The sequence below is a fragment of the Erinaceus europaeus genome, chromosome 12 (assembly GCF_950295315.1).
Source record: "Erinaceus europaeus chromosome 12, mEriEur2.1, whole genome shotgun sequence".
In the NCBI taxonomy this organism is placed as follows: domain Eukaryota; kingdom Metazoa; phylum Chordata; class Mammalia; order Eulipotyphla; family Erinaceidae; genus Erinaceus; species Erinaceus europaeus.
The window spans coordinates 98296423-98317106 of record NC_080173.1 but is presented as its reverse complement, the minus strand read 5'-3'; the positions used below and the strand labels follow the sequence as shown (position 1 = coordinate 98317106).

At 58.3% G+C, this 20684-nt stretch overlaps 1 protein-coding gene across 1 annotated transcript in view; it reads right to left on the bottom strand.

Annotated features, from left to right (window-relative positions):
- Positions 1-20684, bottom strand: part of COL7A1 (collagen type VII alpha 1 chain) — a 40894-nt gene extending 20210 nt beyond the window's left edge. Inside the window, exons 1-60 of the mRNA XM_060204673.1 lie at positions 20399-20684; positions 19221-19401; positions 18532-18691; positions 18356-18449; positions 18124-18285; positions 17793-17956; positions 17588-17717; positions 17372-17488; positions 17145-17291; positions 16947-17063; positions 16725-16874; positions 16516-16644; positions 15160-15303; positions 14786-14911; positions 14563-14706; positions 13214-13333; positions 12933-13076; positions 12426-12551; positions 12186-12332; positions 11841-11960; positions 11356-11502; positions 10715-10849; positions 10484-10630; positions 10270-10406; positions 9878-10004; positions 9648-9794; positions 9384-9544; positions 9250-9285; positions 9139-9165; positions 9018-9062; positions 8882-8944; positions 7565-7636; positions 7444-7479; positions 7256-7291; positions 7014-7085; positions 6830-6907; positions 6588-6614; positions 6451-6504; positions 5974-6036; positions 5814-5873; positions 5655-5690; positions 5427-5471; positions 5313-5348; positions 4951-4995; positions 4840-4875; positions 4685-4720; positions 4030-4062; positions 3816-3869; positions 2617-2676; positions 2479-2514; positions 2300-2380; positions 2165-2200; positions 1968-2012; positions 1764-1835; positions 940-984; positions 720-746; positions 495-524; positions 334-396; positions 221-256; positions 109-144 (exon numbers count right to left, since the gene is read on the bottom strand). Of these exons, the coding sequence (XP_060060656.1) occupies positions 109-144; positions 221-256; positions 334-396; positions 495-524; positions 720-746; positions 940-984; positions 1764-1835; positions 1968-2012; positions 2165-2200; positions 2300-2380; positions 2479-2514; positions 2617-2676; positions 3816-3869; positions 4030-4062; positions 4685-4720; positions 4840-4875; positions 4951-4995; positions 5313-5348; positions 5427-5471; positions 5655-5690; positions 5814-5873; positions 5974-6036; positions 6451-6504; positions 6588-6614; positions 6830-6907; positions 7014-7085; positions 7256-7291; positions 7444-7479; positions 7565-7636; positions 8882-8944; positions 9018-9062; positions 9139-9165; positions 9250-9285; positions 9384-9544; positions 9648-9794; positions 9878-10004; positions 10270-10406; positions 10484-10630; positions 10715-10849; positions 11356-11502; positions 11841-11960; positions 12186-12332; positions 12426-12551; positions 12933-13076; positions 13214-13333; positions 14563-14706; positions 14786-14911; positions 15160-15303; positions 16516-16644; positions 16725-16874; positions 16947-17063; positions 17145-17291; positions 17372-17488; positions 17588-17717; positions 17793-17956; positions 18124-18285; positions 18356-18449; positions 18532-18691; positions 19221-19401; positions 20399-20543 (5325 nt within the window). The 5' untranslated portion in view covers positions 20544-20684. The remainder of the gene's footprint in view (positions 1-108; positions 145-220; positions 257-333; positions 397-494; positions 525-719; positions 747-939; positions 985-1763; positions 1836-1967; positions 2013-2164; positions 2201-2299; positions 2381-2478; positions 2515-2616; positions 2677-3815; positions 3870-4029; positions 4063-4684; positions 4721-4839; positions 4876-4950; positions 4996-5312; positions 5349-5426; positions 5472-5654; positions 5691-5813; positions 5874-5973; positions 6037-6450; positions 6505-6587; positions 6615-6829; positions 6908-7013; positions 7086-7255; positions 7292-7443; positions 7480-7564; positions 7637-8881; positions 8945-9017; positions 9063-9138; positions 9166-9249; positions 9286-9383; positions 9545-9647; positions 9795-9877; positions 10005-10269; positions 10407-10483; positions 10631-10714; positions 10850-11355; positions 11503-11840; positions 11961-12185; positions 12333-12425; positions 12552-12932; positions 13077-13213; positions 13334-14562; positions 14707-14785; positions 14912-15159; positions 15304-16515; positions 16645-16724; positions 16875-16946; positions 17064-17144; positions 17292-17371; positions 17489-17587; positions 17718-17792; positions 17957-18123; positions 18286-18355; positions 18450-18531; positions 18692-19220; positions 19402-20398) is intronic.

The following is a 20684-nucleotide window of genomic DNA, read 5'->3' as shown; positions in this document are numbered from 1 at the left end:
AGAGGAGAGGAGAGGAGAGGAGAGGAGAGGAGAGGAGAGGAGAGGAGAGGAGAGGAGAGGAGAGGAGAGGAGAGGAGAGGAGGGGAAAACCTCCACACACTCTCTCACCTTTTCTCCTGCTGGGCCTCGAACACCTGGGTCCCCCTGGAAGGAACAAAGTCAGATGAGACGTGAGAGCAAAATGAGGACTTAGGCTGACGGGGCCAAGCCCATCACTTACCTGGGGGCCTGGGAGCCCCCGAAGTCCAGCGGTGCCCTGAAGACAGAGAGAGGAAGAAATCAGAGCTGGCCCCTCATAGCTCCACACCTCCCCATGGGACCATCCACACTCACCCTCTCCCCAGGGTCGCCCTTGGGCCCCCGAGCGCCCTCCTGTCCGCGGTCCCCAGGCTCCCCCTGTGGCAGAGATCAGCTTGTTGCAGGAACTGGCCTGCCGAGAGGCTGTGGCCTGCTTCCCTGTACTCACAGCCTCACCCACCCACAGGCCCCGATACCTTCTCTCCAGCTCCAGGCCCTGAGTCCACCTGTGAGAGGCACAGCCAGTGAGAAGAATGGGTCAACGCTGGGAGGTAGGGACGGTGGGGGGAGGTGGGGGCCAGTGAGGGGCTACGAGACCCATGACACTATCAGTGGACAGCGGAGGCTTGTGGACAGGGTGACAGAGTAGAGTCTCGGCAGGAACCGGAGACAATAGAGGACTAGACCCAGCTCGTTCTTACCAGTCGTCCAGGGGGTCCTGGGGGGCCCTGGAGAAGGAAGTCATTGTAATTAACAGGACCTCCGAGGCCCCAGTGCATGACTGGGTCTGCCTCAGACTCACCCCTGCTCCCCGAGTCGGAGTCTCCACAAGGCAGGGCAGGCCTGAAAGTGGCCATCGATGTTCCCATTTCAGCCTGCGGACCAGAACTCTCAACCCCCCTGGTCCCCAACATGACTCACCGGCTCCCCACGGTCACCCTTGGGTCCAGATGTTCCAGGGCTGCCCTACAGAGTCGGGGCTCAGGGTTACTCGGGGCAAGCAGTGGTCTGAGGAACTTTGGAAGCACCATAAAGACACGTCGGGGGGAGTCGGGCGGTAGCGCAGTGAGCTAAGCGCACGTGGCGCAAAGCACAAGGACCGGTGTAAGGAGCCTGGTTCGAGCCCCTGGCTCCCCACCTGCAGGGGAGTCTCTTCACAGGCGGTGAAGCATGTCTGCAGGTGTCCGTCTTTCTCTCCCCCTCTCTGTCTTCCCCTCCTCTCTCCATTTCTCTCTGTCCTATCCAACAACGACAACAACAATGACATCAATAACAACAATAATAACTACAACAATAAAATAAGGGCAACAAAAGGAAATAAATAAATATAAAAATATTTTTAAAAAAAGACACATCAGGATCCTGGTGGGCTCTGGGGTGGTGTAAAAGAGGTTACAGGGGGCCAGATGCTAGCACACATGGTTGAGCGCACGTGGTACAGTGTGCAAGGACCCAAGTTCAAGTCCCCGGACCTCACCTGCAGGGGAGAAAGCTTCACAAGTGGGGAAGGAGGGCTCTCTCTCTCTCTCTCTCTCCCCCTATCTCCCTATCTCCTTTCAATTTGTCTCTATCAAATAAATAAATAAATAAATAAAATATTAATTCAAAAATAAGGTCACAGGAAGTGAGGATGGTGAGGGTTCAGCACTGCAGGGCTGCAGGGGGCAGAATTAAGGGTGGGCAATCAGGTGGTCCGTAGGTGAAAGTTGGGGGGTTTTAAAGGTCAGACAGAGGTCAGCACTCACATTTCGTCCATCTTCTCCAGGGTCTCCCTGGTCTCCCTTCTCCCCCACAGGCCCCCGGACTCCAGGTGCCCCCTGGGGAGAGAACTGGTCTGAGACAGACTCCCATAATCCCCTCACCCCTGCATCCCTGTGGATGCTCCGGTGACCCCCAACTCTGAGCCCACCTCCAGTCTGCCCCCCACCACCACCCACTGCTCATCTCACCCGAAGGCCACGCTCGCCAGCCTTTCCAGGCAAACCTGGGTCGCCCTGGTGAGAAGTGAAAGCCGAGAACGTTGGTTAGACTTCAGCTAAGTCGTAGTGGGGGCAGAGGGCTGGGCACCAGCCAGAGCACACAGGGAGGGACGACCCCGCCCACAGCCATAGCAACACAAGGTCAGACCCAGGGTGGGAAGTCTCACCGGGGGGCCCTCGTCACCTTTCTCTCCAGCTTCACCCTGTTGAGACAGGAAAGTCAGTCCTGGTCCCAGGAAGCCCAGTGATGCTGGCACCACCCCTTCTCCCGTGTCCCGGGACTCCCCAGTCCACCCTCTTACGTCTCGTCCTCGGGAACCAGCAGGTCCGGAGGGGCCGGGCCGCCCGGGGTCTCCCTTTTCTCCAGGGGGTCCCACGTCACCCTACGGAAGAAGCAGGAGAGAAGCTGCACGTGGCAACCGGCCCTTGAGGGGAGGTGGCCCCAGAAACCTTGAGGTTACCCAAGGCGGCAGATACTCACCGGGGGCCCAGCTCTGCCAGTGAGGCCAACGGGACCCTGCAGTGTGTGGAGAGGGGGCAAGACTCAGTGGGGGCTGCAAGGAACCACCTCACCTCACCTCACCTCCTTCGGGCCACCTCCTTTCCCATATTCACTCACCCGCTCTCCACGGTCCCCTTTGGGGCCAGGATCTCCAGAGAGACTCAGTCCAGGTGGGCCCTGTGGGTGGAGGGATCACAAGTTGGGGTGGAGGGGAGATGGCCCGGACTGCTGGAACACCGACTTACATGCCTGAAGCTCCAGAGTCACAGGTTCAATCCCCAGAACCTCCATATATCAGACCTGAGCAGTGCTCCTTGCTCTCTCCCCTAGTCTCTCATAATAAACGTATGTGTGACGCAGCGCCAAGCACAACGACCGGCGTCAGGATCCCAGTTCGAGCCCCCAGCTCCCCACCTGCAGGGGAGTCGCTTCACAAGCAGTGAAGCAGGTCTGCAGGTGTCTGTCTTTCTCTCCCCCTCTCTGTCTTCCCCTCCTCTCTCCAGATAAAACAACAAGGACAACAAAAGGGAAAATAAATAAATAAATATTTTTAAAATGTATGTGCATCTGTGCATGTATGTGTGTACATATGTGTGTGTTTACATGTGTTTGTGTGTACGTGTGTAGTGTGTATGTGTTTGTGCATACATGCATGTGTTTGTGTGTATATGTGTGTGTGTTTGTGTGTATGTTTATGTGTCTTTGTATGTAAGTGCGGCTGTGTAGGTCTTTGAAGAGGTGGAGGAGAGAGATCCAGAGTATTGTTCTGCTATACCAGATGTTTGAGACCAACCTCAGGACCTTATGATTAAAATTCTTTTTTTTTCCCTTTCGTTGCCCTTTTTGTTTATCGTTGTTGTTATTATTGTTGTTATTGTTGTCGTTATTGTTGGATAGGACAGAGAGAAATGGAGAGAGGAGGGGAAGACAGAGAGGGGGAGAGAAAGATAGACACCTGCAGACCTGCTTCACCACCTGTGAAGCGACTCCCCTGCAGGTGAGGGAGCTGGGGGCTCGAACCAGGATCCTTACTCTGGTCTTTGTGCTTTGCAACATGCGCATTTAACCCACTGTGCCACTGCCCAGCCCCCATGATTAAAATTCGAATGCTTTATCCACTGTGTCACCTCCATAACCACTATAATAAATCAACCTTTTGTTTTTAATCGGGGGGGGGGGCAGGGGAGACATCATAAAGGCTCAAACTCCCCCCCCCAACACACCACCATACACCCAAGCTGATCAGTGATCTGGCAAAGGTAACTAACTAACCAGGGGCACGACTCTGACCTGCCCCCACCTGTCCCGTCACTCACCTGCTCCCCCTTGGGCCCGACAGCTCCTCTAGGCCCACTGCTCCCCACATCTCCCTGGAGGTAAAAGAACCATCAGCTGCAGCCCAAGTCCACGATCTCCATAGCTCAGCAGTCGTGAGCTCAAGACCGTCAGGGGTCTCCCAGGAGGCCAGAGAGAGGTCCTTTGACCTTGACCTCAACCCAGTAATAGCTGCCCTTCCTTCAAGCCACTGACCTTCTCTCCCTTGGCTCCAGCACCGCTAGCTCCCTGAAAACAAACAGGACAGGCTCAGTGTGGCCCCATCCGGGCACCTCAGCATGACAGTCTTTTTTTTTTTTAATATTTATTTATTATTTATTCCCTTTTGTTGCCCTTGTTGTTGTAGTTATGATTGGTGTTCTTGTTGTTGGATAGGACAGAGAGAAATGGAGAGAGGAGGGGAAGACCGAGAGGGGGAGAGAAAGATAGACACCTGCAGACCTGCTTCACCGCTTGTGAAGTGACTCCCCTGCAGGTGGGGAGCCGGGGGCCTGAACCGGGATCCTCACGCCAGTCCTTGTGCTCTGCGCCACGTGCGCTTAACCCGCTGCGCTACCGCCCGACTCCCAGCATGACAGTCTTGATTGGAGTCGGGATTACACAGTGACTACAAGGTCACTGCTGGGATGAGGGCAGGGGATGCGGAGCCCATGGACTAGATGATGGCCACAGGGTCATAGGAGCAAAGCCAAGAGTCAGGGGGCATCCTCTCCGGGCAAGGAGAATCACAGAGCTCTGAGCCTACACAGGGTCCCAAGGCTACAGGACCACAGCTGGGAAGACCAGCTGCGGGCAGAGACCACTGCTCAGGGGCCGAGCTGTGCTCAGAGGCCCACATCCCTTCACTCACCACGCCTGCAGGATCTCCTGGCCGACCAGGCTCCCCCTGTAGTGAAAGGATCAGGACAAGGGTCACATCCAAAGTCCCAGTGTCTCACCTGCCTCAATCCCTGGCAAGGGGACAGGGGTGGGTGGACACTAGGCCACCAAGGACATATGACCTACCTTTTCTCCTCGGAGGCCAGCAGGTCCCGGTGGTCCCTGAGTGTGGAGAAGGTATGAGCCCAGGAGAGAACACGCCCACTGTGGGCCTCACTACCCACTTCACAGACTCACCTCGGGACCCTCGGGTCCAGGACGTCCAGCAACTCCCGGCAGCCCCTGGGGGAGGGGAACAGAAATGAGAGTCCAGACAGGCAGAGCAGAAGGTGATGGTGAAAAGGCACTAGCTGTGGCAGAAGGGGCCATAGGAGATGAGGACTTAAGAGGACAGAGACCCAGTGAGTGGAAGTCAAGTCAGTTCTGCAAGGTCAGGAAGTTCAAAGTAGGTCCTTGAGACTGACAGTTAGAATCTGCATGTGAGCAGGAGTGGAGGGGCAGGGGCAGGGCCAGTGGAGTGTCAAGCGTGAGAAGTCAGACCCAGGAGGTGATTCTGAGCCCAGGTCAGCCGGCACTGGCATCGGGATCAGTGAGCGCACCTGAGGTCCCACGGGGCCTGGGGGTCCACGTTCACCCTGATGGAAGAGCATGGACACAGGCTAAGTCTGGGTCCAGGACCCCCAGAAGCCCGAGAGCTCCCAGGCCCCACTTGCCTTCTCTCCAATCCCGCCAGCAGCACCTAGGGCTCCACGTTCACCCTGAGCGGAGTAAGAGAGAGGCTGTGACTGCTGAACTAGAGTCTCAACTCTGACCACCCCTCTTTTGAAACCACAACCTCTGACCTGGACTGAACTCCTATCTCCTGCTCCTCCTGCCTCCCCAAGTGTGTCACCCCTCACCCCTCACATCTGACCTCTGACCTCTCCGGCAGCAGCACTTACTTTGGGGCCGACATCTCCAGGAGGTCCCCGTGGTCCCTGCAAGAGATGAATTGGGAGGTTCAGCTACTTGGCTTTGGGACATGGAGCAGAGGGTTGACGGCTGAGGTCAGAGCTGGAACCACGGCCACCACATTCAGAACCCCCGTTCCCTCCACTTACCCGCTCACCAGGGGACCCAGGTTGTCCTGGGAGGCCTGGAGCTCCGTCCTCACAGTCACCCTGAAGGAGAAGCAGATGTTAGAAGGCCCTGGAAGCCTTGCTCCCCAGCACCCAGAGCCCCCGCCCCAGGACTGAGACACCAAGAGGTCAGGTCTCCTACTTTTTCTCCTTTCTCTCCAGAAGGGCCCGCTGGGCCTGGGGGTCCAGAGCTCCCAGGGAGACCCTAGGAAGGATTAGTGATAACGTAAGCTCCAGATACTTGAGGTGCAGCATCCACTCCAGCCCAGGAGGGCTTCTTCTTCTTTTTTTTTTTAAAATATTTATTTCATTTATTTATTCCCTTTTGTTGCCCTTGTTGTTTTATTGTTGTAGTTATTATTGTTGTGGTTGTTGTTGGATAGGACAGAGAGAAATGGAGAGAGGAGGGGGAGACAGAGAGGAGGAGAGAAAGATAGACACCTGCAGACCTGCTTCACTGCCTGTGAAGCGACTCCCCTGCAGGTGGGGAGCCAGGGTTCGAACCGGGATCCTTATGCGGATCCTTGTGCTTTGCGCCACCTGCGCCTAACCTGCTGCGCTACAGCCCGACTCCCCCGGGAGAGCTTCTAACCCCTGCCACTGCCCCTCTGTCACCTACCGGCAGCCCAGGTTCTCCTGGGGCAGAGCCACCAACACCTGGTCCGGGGGGTCCCTGGGACAGAATAGGGGTCAAGGAATGGCCAGCTGGGGGAGTCGGACTCCAAAGCACCCCCGTCTGCCTCGACCTTCACTTACTCGTTCCCCGCGGTCACCTTTGTCACCCTGGAAGACAGATGATGACCCCATGACCCTGGACCACACCTCCGATCCCCAAGATACCAGGAGGGGTGAAGGTCATGAGATCAAAGGAGATTAGTTTGGGGTGAGGTCAAGGGGTCACATGGGCTCCAAGGAATCAGTAGGCTTTTGGGGGTTCAAAGCGGGACAGCAGGTCACTGGAACACAAAAAAGCCAAGCATGTGGGCAAGTGCCATCACCTTGCCAGCTGCTCCAGGAAGCCCTGGGGGGCCACGGGGTCCTGGGTCCCCTACTGGGCCACGAGGTCCTTGGGGACCCTGATGGAGAAGACAAAACATGAAGAGTAGCCCCACAAATGTCACCCTTTCCTGACGTTCCCCCACAACACACCACGTACTTCCTACCATACACCCTAGAACTTACTGGGGGTCCAGGGTCCCCTTTCCGCCCAGGAAGCCCTGGGCCCTCGCCTCCAGTGACTCGTCCAGGCTCCCCCTGTGGGGACAGAGAGAAGTGGACAGGACTCAGGGTGTGGGAGTGTCGGCTGAGGGGTGGTCCTGGAGATGCCCTGGGATCCCCTCGCACCCCCCAGGCTCTGCTCAGCGTCTAGAGGAGGTCTGCTCCTTCAGGGGTTTCCTGGTTCAATCCCTGCCCCCTTCACCTACCGGCTCCCCCTTCAGGCCTCGAAGCCCTCGCTCTCCCTGAGGACAAAACAGAACAAATGGTGATTCCTGGGTTCAGATCATCTCAGTGGAGGCCCCCACAGGCCAGCACTACCCCCAGGCTTCCCTCCCTCTCTCTAGAGGACACCTGAGGGAGACATTGAGAGAGCCGAGGAGAGAAAGCAACTTACAGGTTCTCCAGGAGGTCCGGGCCACCCCGGGGAGCCCTGTTCATGGAGGCCAGGGTCAGGAGGGTCAGAGCAGCCCGCCTCTCCACCCTGTGACTCTCGGGCCCAGTGTCCACTCACTCACCTTTGAACCAGGGGAGCCAGGAGTCCCTGGGTGGCCAGGGTTGCCTGGAGGCCCCACTAGTCCAGGAGAGCCCTAAGGAAGCAGAGAGGTAAGGACACAAGGACACCCTCCTTCAGTGTCCCTGGTTTGCTGAAGGGACCTAGAGCACACACACACACACACACACACACACACACACATACACACACACATACACACATGCATGCATACATACATACACATATACATACACACATGCATACACACATATACACATACACATATACCTACACATACACATACATACACACACACACACACCAGTGGTGCTGTGTGGAGCAGTGGGGTAAGTGAATAGACCCAACTCTCTCTGAGCTAAATGGAACCTAAGCCCAGGACAAGGACGGTGGCAAGGTGGAGGGCCTTTCCTGACTCCAGGCCAGAGCACCTGCACCCTGGCCCTTCAGGGAGTCGTGGGACCTCACTCTACTGAGACCCTTCCCCAAGTCTCTGGAATGCTTTAGCATGTCCACCTGGGGGCCAGGAAGCGGCACAGCTGGCCGAGCAAGCTCACTACAGTGTGCAAGGACCTGGGTTCTCACCCCTAGTTCACACCAGTCGGGAGGAAACTCCATTGTCGAGCGGTGAAACAGTGCTGCAGGTGTCTTCTCACCTCCTCCCCCCCCCCTTTTTTTCCCTCCAAGGTTATTGCTGGGGCTCAGTGCCTGCACTACAAATCCAGTGATCCTGGCCACCTTTCATTTATTTATTTATTTATTTATTTATTTCCCATTTTATCGGCTAGGATAGAAAGAGAACTTGAGAGGACATAGAGAGATAGAGAGGGAGAGAGAAAAAGACAGACATCTGCAGACCTGCTTCACCGCTTGTGAGGTGACCCCCCCCTGCAGATGGGGAGCCGGGGGCTCGAACCAGGATCCTTGTGCAGGACCTTAGCCTGGTGCGCTACTTCCCACCCTCCTAGCTCCCCCTCCCCTCTGAATTTCTGCCTCTATCCAAAATAAATATATATTTTAAAAAAATGTACCTGGGTTTCTGGGAGTATCCTATTCTTTGGACTCTGTTTTTTCCTCTTATCTTTTTTTTAAGATTTATTATTATTATTATTTATTCATGAGAAAGAGGAGGAGAGAGAGAAAGAACCAGACATCACTCTGGGACATGTGCTGCCGGGGACTGAACTTAGGACCTCATGCTTGAGAGTCCAGCGTCTTATCCACTGTGCCACCTCCCGGACCTCTTTCCTCTTATCTTTTAGGGTGCCCAAAGAGACCTCTAAGAATGTCATTAGGGAACCTCAAAAGTCTCTACACTCACCCTCTCACCCTTGGCAATGCTAGTTCCAGGGGGGCCTTGGGGGCCTGGAGCACCGATCCTGCCCTGAGGGAGGAAAGCAGGTTAGGAGTCAACAAGGCGGCTGGGGCCCAGAGGCCAGGTGTGGGGAGGCACTCACCGGGAGTCCAGGGGCACCGGGAGACCCAGCTTGTCCTTTCAGGCCCTAGAGAGGGTGGCACATAAACCCTGTGCTGCAGTGCCCCATCCCCCTGATCCCCACAGCCAGTAGGGCCACTCACCATCTCTCCAGGCTCCCCTTTCTGACCCTGGGGGAAGACATGTCGGCACAGAGTCAGATAGCCCAGGGTCAGGTGCAGCCCCCAGCCACCCGCTCAACCCTGGACACTCACCTTTGGACAGTGCACTGAGCAAGGTTCCGGCTGTGGCTGTGGACACAGGGTCTCCTTGAGACCAGGAAGTTCTCCCAAGAGCCCCCACACCCCCTCTTCTCCTCCATTTAGCTCCCTGAAGACCACCTCCAAACCTGGGTGGTTATGGCGATCTGACACAGGGCCGAGGCCAAGCCGCTGACTGCCCGGTCCAAGCTTGGACCATCATCTGTAGCAGAAAAGGTCTGGACGGGGTCCATGCGACGTAGCTGCTCTTGGTCAGCTCCAGCCAGGCCCATCAGCACCACTTTCAGCCCTAAAGAGGGTCCAGCAGCCAGCATCACGAGGCTGCTGAGACCAGCCACAGCCCCTAGCCCCTAGCCCCCCGCCCCCCCCCCCGCCCCCAACCTGTGCCTCACCAGCAGCCTGGGCCTCACGGATAGGGCTGAAGACGTCACCTCTCAAGGGCTCATCTACAAATACAACCATCACCCCTGGTACATGCTGGCGGCGTCCAGGGGCATCTGGTGCCAACAGGTGTCTGTGCGCTGTGACCACCGCGGTGCCTGGGAGAAGGACGCATTGGAACTCAGAGGCAGCGAGTTCCAGTTAGGAAGCCCCAAGAGTCAATGTCTACTGCAGTCTTTACCCAGGTTGTTCCCACTTGGGTCTGAATAGGGGACATTCCAGATCTTCTGCAGGATGGCGCCAGGGTCACGGGAGCTATTCAGCGGGAACAGTGGGGAGGGCCGGTGACTGTAGGACAGGAGGCCAACCTGGGGTGCGAGGGACACAGAGCTGGGGGCGGATGACAAAGCAGAAATGGGCGACACAAAGCCTGGGGAAGACCTAGAGCCCAGGGGTATGGGACCCAGGGGGCAGCTGTGATGGTAGGAGAGGAGGCTAGCCAGCAGGTGGGGAGACTGGGGTAAGGACTGGGAGAGCAAGAAGCAATAGTGGGGTAGGGAAACGGTAGCTTAGGTGAGCCTGGGGTAGCAGAACGCAGGGATATGTAGGGCCCAGATGTCTCTGGGGCCAGACCTGGACTGCCTGAGGCCCAAGAGGCCCGAGTGCAGACACTAAACGCTCCAGGGCTCGCTTCACGTCATCTGCGCGATGGGCGTTGTCTCGAGTGGTATGCAGCAGGAATACCACGTCCATCAAGCCCTGGGGACACGCTGCACAGAGGGGCACAATGCCTGAAACCGTGACAGGTTGCCGGCCCATCAGGTGGTCCCTTTAGGCCCCATCATACCTGTGTTCTGTGTAACAGAGGCCTCAGGACCCTGCACACCCGCACGGATGGGTATCAGGGAGAAGACGTAGGAGACGCCGGGCTCTAGCCCTGCCACCTGCTGGGAATTTGAGGTCCCCAGAAGTGTCCGTGAGCCCCCAGGCATTTCTGCAGAGGACAGAAATCAGCTGAGCAAGAGGTCTGGCTTGAGTCCCAACTGCTAGTCCACCCCAAGCCTGGCCTCCCCTTCACCTTGGCCAAGGCCTCTGAGTGGGCGCCAGGAGAGGATGTAGCTGGATATCCCCGACTCTGGGGTCCAGGCCAGAGTCACCGAGTCAACTGAGGTAGCCAGCACACTGAGCCTAGTGCTTGGGACATGGGGTGATTCTGAAGAAATCAAAGAAGAGGAATCAGAGTATGTGTCCTTTTATTATTTTTTTTGATATTTATTTATTTCCTTTTGTTGCCCTTGTTATTGATGTCATCGTTGTTGGATAGGACAGAGAGAAATGGAGAGAGGAGGGGAAGACAGAGAGAGGGAGAGAAAGACAGACACCTGCAGACCTGATTCACCACCTGTGAAGCGACTCCCCTGCAGGTGGGGAGCCAGGGGCTCGAACTGGGATCCTTCAGCCAGTCCTCGCGCTTTGCACCACATGCGCTTAACCCGCTGCTCCACCGCCCGGCTCCCAGAGTATGTGTCCTAAGGACTTAAAGAGAGATTCTGAAGCCAGCTCATCACAGTGAAGGAAACGTCATGGGAGGCCATGCTGGGCTCATCCCAGAGTCAGGAGTGGCAGGGATGCCCTTTGGTGTCAGGGAGTACAGAGAGCCAGGTCAGGTCACGAGTGGACAGAAGTGCACCCCAGGGAAGACGGGACCTCGGCACTGACCCGTGCGTGCAGTCACTCCTGTGGGAGGCCCTTCTCCAGAGGGCCCTAAGATGCTCAGCCACACTTGGTACGGGGTTGCAGGCTCCAAGCCATCCAGTTCATAGCTGCTGTGCTCCGGCCCCAGGATCCGGGACTGTTCTTGACCACCTGGGGTAGTCATGAAGGTGGGGAGTGGGGGTCGGCTGGACACCACTGTCTGAACAGCATGGATGGAGCTGCCCACCTCACTGACCCATGTCCTCCTGTCTCACCCATGGTGCCCCTCTGATCTCGCCCACTGTCTGACTCCACCTTCCCATCCTCACTGACCTGTCCACATGGCTGCCCCCTGCCCGGCGGACCTTCACTGGCTCCACCCACCTGGGGGACTGACCTACTGCCCGGGCTGACCCACGAGACCCTGCCAACTCTCACTAACCGTGCTCACAGCACCCCCACGGGGCCCCACCACTGGTCCCTGAACCCATGCTGAGGGCACTTCTCACCCTCGGGCCGCCAACGCAGGCGGAAACCTTGTGCCCCGGGCACCGGTTTCCAGTGCAGCCTCAGCGAGTGCTCCCCTCGGTGCACCACGCGAAGGGTCTCCAGCTTGGGAGGTTCAGAGGCTAGAGAGAGAGCGCGCAGCTAGGAGGGAGGCCCCGCCCCTGCAGGGCCCTGCGCCAATCCCAGACCTCGCCTGGAACACGCCCCGCTTCCAGCCGGGCCTCAGGCCACGCCCACGACAGCCTCTCTACCAATCCCCTGGTCCGCTTTCCGAGGCGAACACGAGCCCCGCCCCCAACCGTCCAGCCCACCAATCCAAGGCTCCGCCGAGGTCCAGCTCCACCCACGTGTAGTGACGACGATTGAGACCGGCGCTCCCTCGCGGTCCCCAACCAGCGCGGTCACTCGCACCGAGTAACTGACCCCTCCTTCGAGGCCCCGTATTTCTGCAGATTCCGTGTCTCCAGATAGAATCTGCTGTCTTGTGGGGCCACCTGGTCAGGCGAGCACAGGACAGCAGTCAGGGTGGCAGTGACCGAACTAGAGGGGGCCGAGGCCACCGGGGAGGACGCGGACGGGAGCCATACCCTCGCTCTGGCCCCAGGCCAGTCTGTACGCCGTGGCTCCAGGGACGCCCACCCAGGTGACCCGCACAACATTGCTGGAGGCATTGAGGATCTGCAGCTTCGACACGCGGCCCACCGGCTCGGGGTCTGGTGGCAGAGGCAGAGGAAGAGGTCAGGGACCAGGGCAGGGGCGTCTGGAAGGAGACGAGGCTACAGCCTCCCATTGGACAGTGTTAGGCGGCCCGACGGGCTCTATGGGAAGAGAAGTTGCTGGGGGGCCGGGTGGTGGCGCCCCTGGTTGAGTGCACATGTCACAGTGCACAAGGCCCCAGGTTCAAGACCCGAGTCCCCACCTGCAGGGGGAAAAGCTTCACAAGTGGTGAAGCAGGGCTGCAGGAGTCTGTTCGATGTCTGGATATCTCTATCCAATAAATAAAGATACGAGAGAGGAGTTTCTGGGCAGGTGGCAGGAGTACACAGGGTGGGGTCGCCAACGAGACGGTTAGCAGCTGACCAAGGTCCACTCACCGGTCCTCGCGAGCACAGAGGCAGGAGTCCCATCCACACCGGCCACGTGGGCCCACACCTGCACTGTGTACTCAGTGTCTGGTTCGAGCCCATCCAGTTCAGCTACCGTGTTCTCCCCAGAGACCAACTGGGATTTCTCTGGGCCTAGGAATGAGGATGGAGACAACTCCAGGGATACCGACTCTACCTGCCGGAGCCCCACATGAACCCATTCCACACAGACCTATCCCCCACAACCCTCCACACCTCTGGTCCCCCCCCCCCAAGCCCCCAGTTCCCACCACGGCCTGAGTGCCAGGACACCCTATATGCTGTGGCTCCAGGAACCCTGCTCCAGACGATGGTAACAGATGAGCTGCTGGTCTGGGTCACGTGGACTGTCCTCACTGGGCCCAGAGGATCTGCGGGGAGAGGCGGTGTAGTCTGTAGGGGAGGGGCCATGACATGAGGGAAGGCTATGGGACCCCAGGGGAGGCAGGATGTGACAGAGAGAGGTGGTAGTGAGTGAAGGGGACAGCTGAGGGAGGGGCAGGGTTTTGCCAGAGGGGACAATAGGGATCTGAGAAAATGGGGTCTGAGAAAGAAGATGCCAGTGTTCCGATGAAGGCACCAGGAGAAGTCAAGGGTGCTGGCAAAGGAGGAGATGCAAATCTGAAGACTCATTGTGATGAAGGAGAAAGACCTAAGCATCTCTCAGATCTGGCATCCGGCAGTGCTGAGGATTGAACACAGGACCTCTGTGGAGTCTCGGGCATGGAATTCTTGTACTCTATCACGGAGCTGTCTCCCTGGCAAAGTGTAAATCTGAGAGTCAGCTGCAGCAGAAAAGGTGAAGGAGCTCTGAGCAGTAAGATAGTGAGGATTTGAAGGCAAAGACTCGGGGTTCTTGGTGAAGGTGAGGCAATAAGGCGCGGGAGCAGCACAGGAGGTTGTAGTGTGGGACTTGCACACACAGGGTGCTGAGTTTGACCCGTCACTGCATATGCCAGAATGATGCTCCAGCTGTCTCTCCCTCTCTCTCATAAATGAAAATGGGGGTGGGAGGAGCCAGCACAATGGTCCTGCAAAAGACGTTCATGCCTGAGGTTCTGAGGTCCCAGGTTCAATCCCTAGCAGTGCACTGGTCTCTCTCTCTTCCTCTGCATCTCCCTCCTACTAATATAAAAATAAACTGATTTTAAGAAATAAATGAATGAATGGGGGTGGGGCAATAGCTCACCCAGTAGGGAAGCCAGGTGTGAGCCCCTGGCCACCACACAGGAGCGCCACACAAGGGGACTTCATAAGCAGTGTGGCGGTGCTATGGGGTTTCTGCTTTCTCTGCCTCTCTCATCCTTTCTGTCTGTCACTATCTTGAAAAATAAGCCTGCTGGGAGAGGTGGAATTGTACAGGCAAGGAGGAGCCTCAGCAATAAGCCTGGTGGCAAAATAAATGAATTGAGGGAGGGGAGGAGGAGGAGGAGGTGAGACGGAGGAGGAGGGGGCAGCTAGGGAGTCTGAAGGAGGAAGTGGTGGCTCTGAGGTTGGAGATGGGTGAGCAAAGTTCTGGGGAGAAGTAGGCGTCAAGAGGAATGCCTAGGGGTCTGAAGGGACACGGGAGAGAAAGTCAAGGTCTGGGTCGGACGCTGACCGGTGTGAGCCACAATGAACTTAGGAGGACTCTCTTCTCTCCCTCGAAGCACCGACACAGCCACCTGATACGTGGTTCCCGGCCGCAGCCCCACGATATCTGTGGTAGTGGACTCTGGGGCCAGCGTCTGGCTGGATGCCGCACCTGTAATCAAGAGTGAAGTGTTGGGGTGACTTCTGACCGCCCCCTGGCTCCCCACAGCCTCCCACAATCCCTCACTGACCATCATCTGTTCTCCAAGTAACCCGAAACCCACTGGCTCCAGGAACAGGTCCCCAGGCCACCCTCATTCGGGTTGCATCTGATGCAACAACTCGCAGCTCTGGGACGGCCAGCGTGGGTTCTTGCTCTGGGGGTTAAAAACAGGTAAGGGCTGGGGAGACAGCATAATGGTTCTGTAAAAGGCTCTCATGCCTGAGGCTCTGAGCTCCCAGGTTCAATCTCAGCACCACCATAAGGCAGAACTGAGCAGTGCTCCAGTAAAATAAAAAATTAAAAAATAGTAATGATACATTAAAATATAAAGACAGATTTCAAAAAGCAAGGTTAGGGCTGACGGGAGTCGGGCAGCTGTCCCCAGCCTCCTGTAGGACTCACCTTGGCGGACAGTGAGGACGCTCGCACTACCTTCTTGAGAGCCCACTCGAGCAGAAACTCGCACGCTGTAGCTAAGTCCAGCCTGGATGTCATCCAAGTCAAAGGCTGTCTGACTCCCAGGGAGCACCAGGGTCCGCTCGACTCCTTGATGAGAGGCAAGGATGTGAAAAGATGGTGGTTAGCAGTGGCCAGGAATACAGATGGAGGGGCCGGGTGGTGGTGCACCTGGTTGAGTGCACATGTTACAGTGCTCAAGGACCCGGGTTCAAGCCCCCGGTCCCCACCTGCAGGGCGAGAGCTTTGCAAGTGGTGAAGCAGGGCGGCAGGTGTCTCTCTGTCTCTCTCCCTCCCCATCACCGCCTTCCCTCTCAATTTCTGGCTGTCTCTATCCAATAAATGAAGAAATTTTTTTCTTTTTATTTATTTATTATTGGAGAGACAGAGAAATCGAGATGGGAGGGGAGATAGAGAGGGAGAGAGACACCCGCAGCCCCACTTCACCATTTGAAGCTTTTCCCCCTGCAGATGGGGACCAGGGGCTTGAACCCAGGTCCTTGCACTCTGTAATGTGTGCGATTAACCAGGTGTGCCACCACCTGGCCCCAAGAAATTTGTTTTAAAAAGGAATACAGATGGAAAGGGCCCATGGCAGCTTGGGCGGTGGCGCGATGGATAAAGTGACAGACCCTCGAGCACGAGGTCCTGATTTCAATCCCCAACACCACATGTACCAGAGTGATGCTCTGAGTCTCCCTCCCCAGCTTCACCTGCAGTTGATAAATTTAAAAAAAAAAAAAAAAAAGAAGTGGTCCAGGAGGTGGTGCAGTGGATAAAGCATTGGACTCTCAAGCATGAGGTCTCAAGTTCAATACTTAGCAGCACGTGTACCACCAGAGTGATGTCTGGATCTTTCTCTCTGTTCCTAGCTTTCTCACTAATAAATAAAATCTTTAAAAAGAAGAGAAAAGGGGAGCCAGGTGGTGACGCACCTCATTAAGCGCTCACATTACAGTGAGCAAGGACCCATTTTCAAGCCCCTGGTCCCCACCTGCAGGGGAAAAGCTTCACGAGTGGTGAAGCTGGGCTGCAGGTGTCTCTCTGTTTCTTTCCCATTCCGTCTCCTCCTTCCCCTCTCAATTTCTCTCTATATATGTAATAAAATATTTAAAAAAAAAAAAAAAAGAAGAAAGAAAGATAAGGGTGGGAGGTAGCTAGCACAATGCTTATGCAAAAAGACTCTCAAGCCTGAGGCTCCAAAGTCCCAGGTTCAAGCCCCTGCACCACCACAAGCCAGAGCAAAGACTCTGAGGCTGAAACATAACTGTGTGTGTGTGTGCTGGCTATGTCCTATCTCACCTTGGGTGCTGCGCACAGTGACTCGATACTCGGTGGCACCGGGAACTGGGCTCCAGGACACTCGAACCCGCTGCCCAGATAGCTCAGTCGCCTGCAGGTCTGTCACAGGGCCCACGGGCAGTTCTGGCCCTGTCAGAAAGTCAGTGTGAGACGTAGCCTGGGACCTCTGGGTGTTCCCTCTTGCTCAGCCAGGTCCACAGAGCCCTCACCACTGGGCACCACGCTGGCAGGCGTGGCCACCTCGCGGCCCTCCAGAAGAGTGTAGAGTGTGAGGCGGTACTTGGTGCCCGGCTGCAGCCCATCCAGTTGGTATCGGGTCACGTCAGGGGACAGCACCACCTTCCGTGGTGGCTCCAGACCTGCGGGACGGCAGGGTGAGGTCAGCCGAAGCCAAGCCTTCACCCCGCCTCCCCACCCAGCCCTGCACTGACCACCTTCACGCCGCCACTCCAGCCGGTAGCCACGAGCCTCAGGCACCAGGTTCCAGGAAAGGAGGATCGATGTGGGGCCCAGGATGACCGGGTGCAGAGTTTGCTCAACAGAAATGTCTGGGTGGGGCACAGGGCCATCAGCGACCTCCGTGCCCTGCCCGGCTGCCCACCCAGCCTCTGGAAAGCACCTGTCCTTACCAGTGCGCACACTCAGGGAGGCGGTGGAGCCTACACTCCGGCCCAGCAGTGAGCTCACAGTCACCTCGTAATCTGTGCCAGGCTCCAGGCCATGTAGTAGCACTGACCGCTGACCAGGGCCCAGTTCCTGCTGCTGCACGGCCCCACCTGCAGAAGTTGCAGAAGGGCTGAGTCCCTGTGACCCTGTCTGCCAAGCAGGACTTCCCTCCTTCATGCTTGTCACTCACCATGGAGGGCCCGCCATGTCACACGGTACCCAGTGGCACCTGGCACACCCCGCCAGGCTACCAGGAGACTGGAGGCCGTGGTGTTCTGAACAGTCAGCTCCGGCCCCTCCAGAGCAGCTGTGAGGAAGTCTCATGAGGGACTGATGGGGTCAGGAAGGGGCGGGGGTGCTGGGTGGGTGCTTAGGTGGGGAGGGCCAGGGCTAGAGGAATGCTCACTGGTCCGCGCTGTTCCGCTGACGGCCTCCCCGATGCTGTTGGCATAGAGGGTGACCACGGTCACCTGGTACTCAGTCAGTGGCCGGAGACCCTGCAGCCACGTGCTGGTCTCCTCGGCTGGGATGCTCACCTGCCGGAGGCCAGAGATCACTCATCTTGCCCCGCCAAGTCCCCAGTCCCCCGACTACCATCCTGATATCCTTACCTCCCGCCGCTCACTTGGCACTGGCTGTCCCAACCCCGTCAGAGGAGTGTACTGGACCTTGTAGCCAGTCACGGGACCGCCGGCTGCCGTCCACTGCACCCTCAGGGACTGACTGCCTGGCTCAGACAGCACCAGGTCTCGTGGACCAGAGGCTGAGTCATCAGCTGGGGAAGGGGAATCGGGCAACTTAGGAGGGGGGTTAGGGGTCAGCATTGGGGTCAGGAGCACAGCAGGGTCAGCAGGGTTACCCTTCAGGGCAGGACAGAGGGCAGCGCCCCCTTTTGGAGTGTGCACCCCAGCAGCCGGGGTCGCGGAGCAGGTAGGAACTCACGGGGCAGGGTCACGGGCACGCCACCAGCAGTCGTGCACACCCTCCTGGAGATGAGGGGCAGCAGTGTCCTCAAGATGCTGAAGTCATTGACAAAGAAGAAGAAGTCGTTGGTCGGCTCCGAGGCGACTAGCTTCAGCTCCTGGGAGTCGGCATTCTTGATCCCTGGAGGAGTGCTCAGTCAAGGCGCAGGTGTCCACGGGCCCCTGGCTCCGCCACCCAGCTAGGTACTCACCCACAGCAAACAGCTTGACCCCCTGGCCCTTCAGCCTCTGGGCGGCCGCCTCCACCAGGTCCTGAGACTTCCCGTCTGTGATGAGGATGCAGACCTGGGGTGGACACAGGGGACTAGTCAGCGTGGCCTCAAGTACTGAACGTGGGGCCCCCTCGTGGGGCAGAGTGATGGGTCACCTTGGGCACACCGGGCCGGGCCAGCTGGGGCAGGAAGACGTGGTCAGCTACATGGAGAATGGCGGCCCCCGTGCGCGTGTTGCCCTTCTTATAGCTGAGTTCTCGGATAGCCCGGATGGCATCACCCCCTGAACTGAGTGCATCCAGGCCAAACTCCGTCCTGTTGGGGAAGAGGGTGGGGCAGGGTCTTTCTATTCCTGGCATGTAGGTGGCTGCTGGGCACAAGTTGAGTAGGCAGCCTTTTGGAGAGTTCTCTCAGTTCTGTGATGCCGGCATTTTATTTTATTTTATTTTATTTTATTTTATTTTATTTTATTTTATTTTCTCCAGAGCACTGGTCAGCTCTGGCTTATGGTGGTGCTGGGAACTCCGAGCCTCCCTCCGGCATGAAAGCCTTTGGAAGCACTTGGGGCTCATGGCCTGGGGAGAGTAGGGAGGAGGTGGACCTTGACCAGAGAGGCCTCCTGTTGAGTGGCCAGGTGACCAGGATGAGAACTGGACATGGAGAGCCCAGAAGGCACAGGGTACTTGAGACCCTGAACCTCTCTGGGGCTGTCCAGCTCCAGATCAGAAAACAGTCCTTGATCTGCGCATCAGCCTGCAGGTGTCTCCGGAGAGAGGGTCTCTAGGAAAATAAGGGGACTGCTTGGGAGCCGGGAGTTGGCGCTCTCCTCTCGGCCAGCACTCACCGCGGGTCGTCGCTGTACTGCACAGCCGCGAAGCGCACGCCCTGCGCGCTGGCCGCCCCGGTGAAGGGCAGCACCAGCCCCTCCAGGAACCCGCGCACCTCGCGGAAGTTGCTGCGGCCGATGGAAGAGGAGCCGTCCAGGAGAAACACGATGTCCGCGGCGTAAAGGCGCGTGCAGGTCACTGGAGGGGAGACATCCACTCAGCCGCTCCCCCACACCGCCCCGCCCCGGGGGCTGGGCGCTGGGGTGAGTACTGGGACTGGGTGCTGGGACTGGACGCTGGGGACTGGGTGCTGGGACTGGGGACTAGAGGCTGGGGGCTAGGGGCTGGGAGCTGGGGACTGGGCACTGGGACTGTACGCTGGGGACTAGGGGCTGGGGGCTTGGAGCTGGGGACTGGGTGCTGGGGACTGGGGACTAGAGGCTGGGGACTAGGGGTTAGGAGCTGGGGACTGGGTGCTGGGACTGGGGGCTGGGCGCTAGGGACTGGGGACTAGAGGCTGGGGACTAGGGGTTAGGAGCTGGGGACTGGGTGCTGGGACTGGGGGCTGGGCGCTAGGGACTGGGGACTAGAGGCTGGGGACTAGGGGTTAGGAGCTGGGGACTGGGTGCTGGGACTGGGGGCTGGGCGCTAGGGACTGGGGACTAGAGGCTGGGGACTAGGGGTTAGGAGCTGGGGACTGGGTGCTGGGGACTGGGGACTAGAGGCTGGAGGCTAGGGGTTAGGAGCTGGGGACTGGGTGCTGGGACTGGGGGCTGGGCGCTAGGGACTGGGGACTAGAGGCTGGGGTCTAGGGGTTAGGAGCTGGGGACTGGGTGCTGGGGACTGGGGACTAGAGGCTGGGGTCTAGGGGTTAGGAGCTGGGGACTGGGTGCTGGGGACTGGGGACTAGAGGCTGGGGACTAGGGGTTAGGAGCTGGGGACTGGGTGCTGGGCCAGGCCGTCCGGCTGTGCATATGGCGGGGCTGGGCCAGGCCCTGCGTCCTGCAGAAAAGAGGACTGGTGTGTTGGGGGTGGGGGGGCTCCATAGGTTCCCCTGCTCCGGCCTGGCGGCGGGGCATTGCCAGGACCCCAAGGCGGAGCCGGGTCTGCATTTGGGTCGGAAGAGTTGGGGTGCGCGGGGAGCCGGGGATGAGCGGGGGTGGTGAGGAGCGGGGCGGGGTGACAGGGCGCCCACCTCTCTCCCGGGGCTGGGCCCGCGCTCGGGGCGCCCCTGCCAGGATCCCGGCGCAGAGCGCGGCCACCAAGAGCCGCAGCCGCATCCTGAGCGCGGGGGGCGGTCGGCCGGGCCCCCTGGTTCCGCAGTCCCGCAGTCCCCGCATGTCCTCGGCTCCCGCCGCCCGCGCCGCAGCCCAGAAAAGTCCCGGGGCCGGGGGCGGGGCGAGCCGGGAGCGGGGGGCCCCCACCCGTCGGGTCGCCTCGCCGCCCCGCCCCGCCCCGCCCCGCCCCGCCCGCGGGGACCC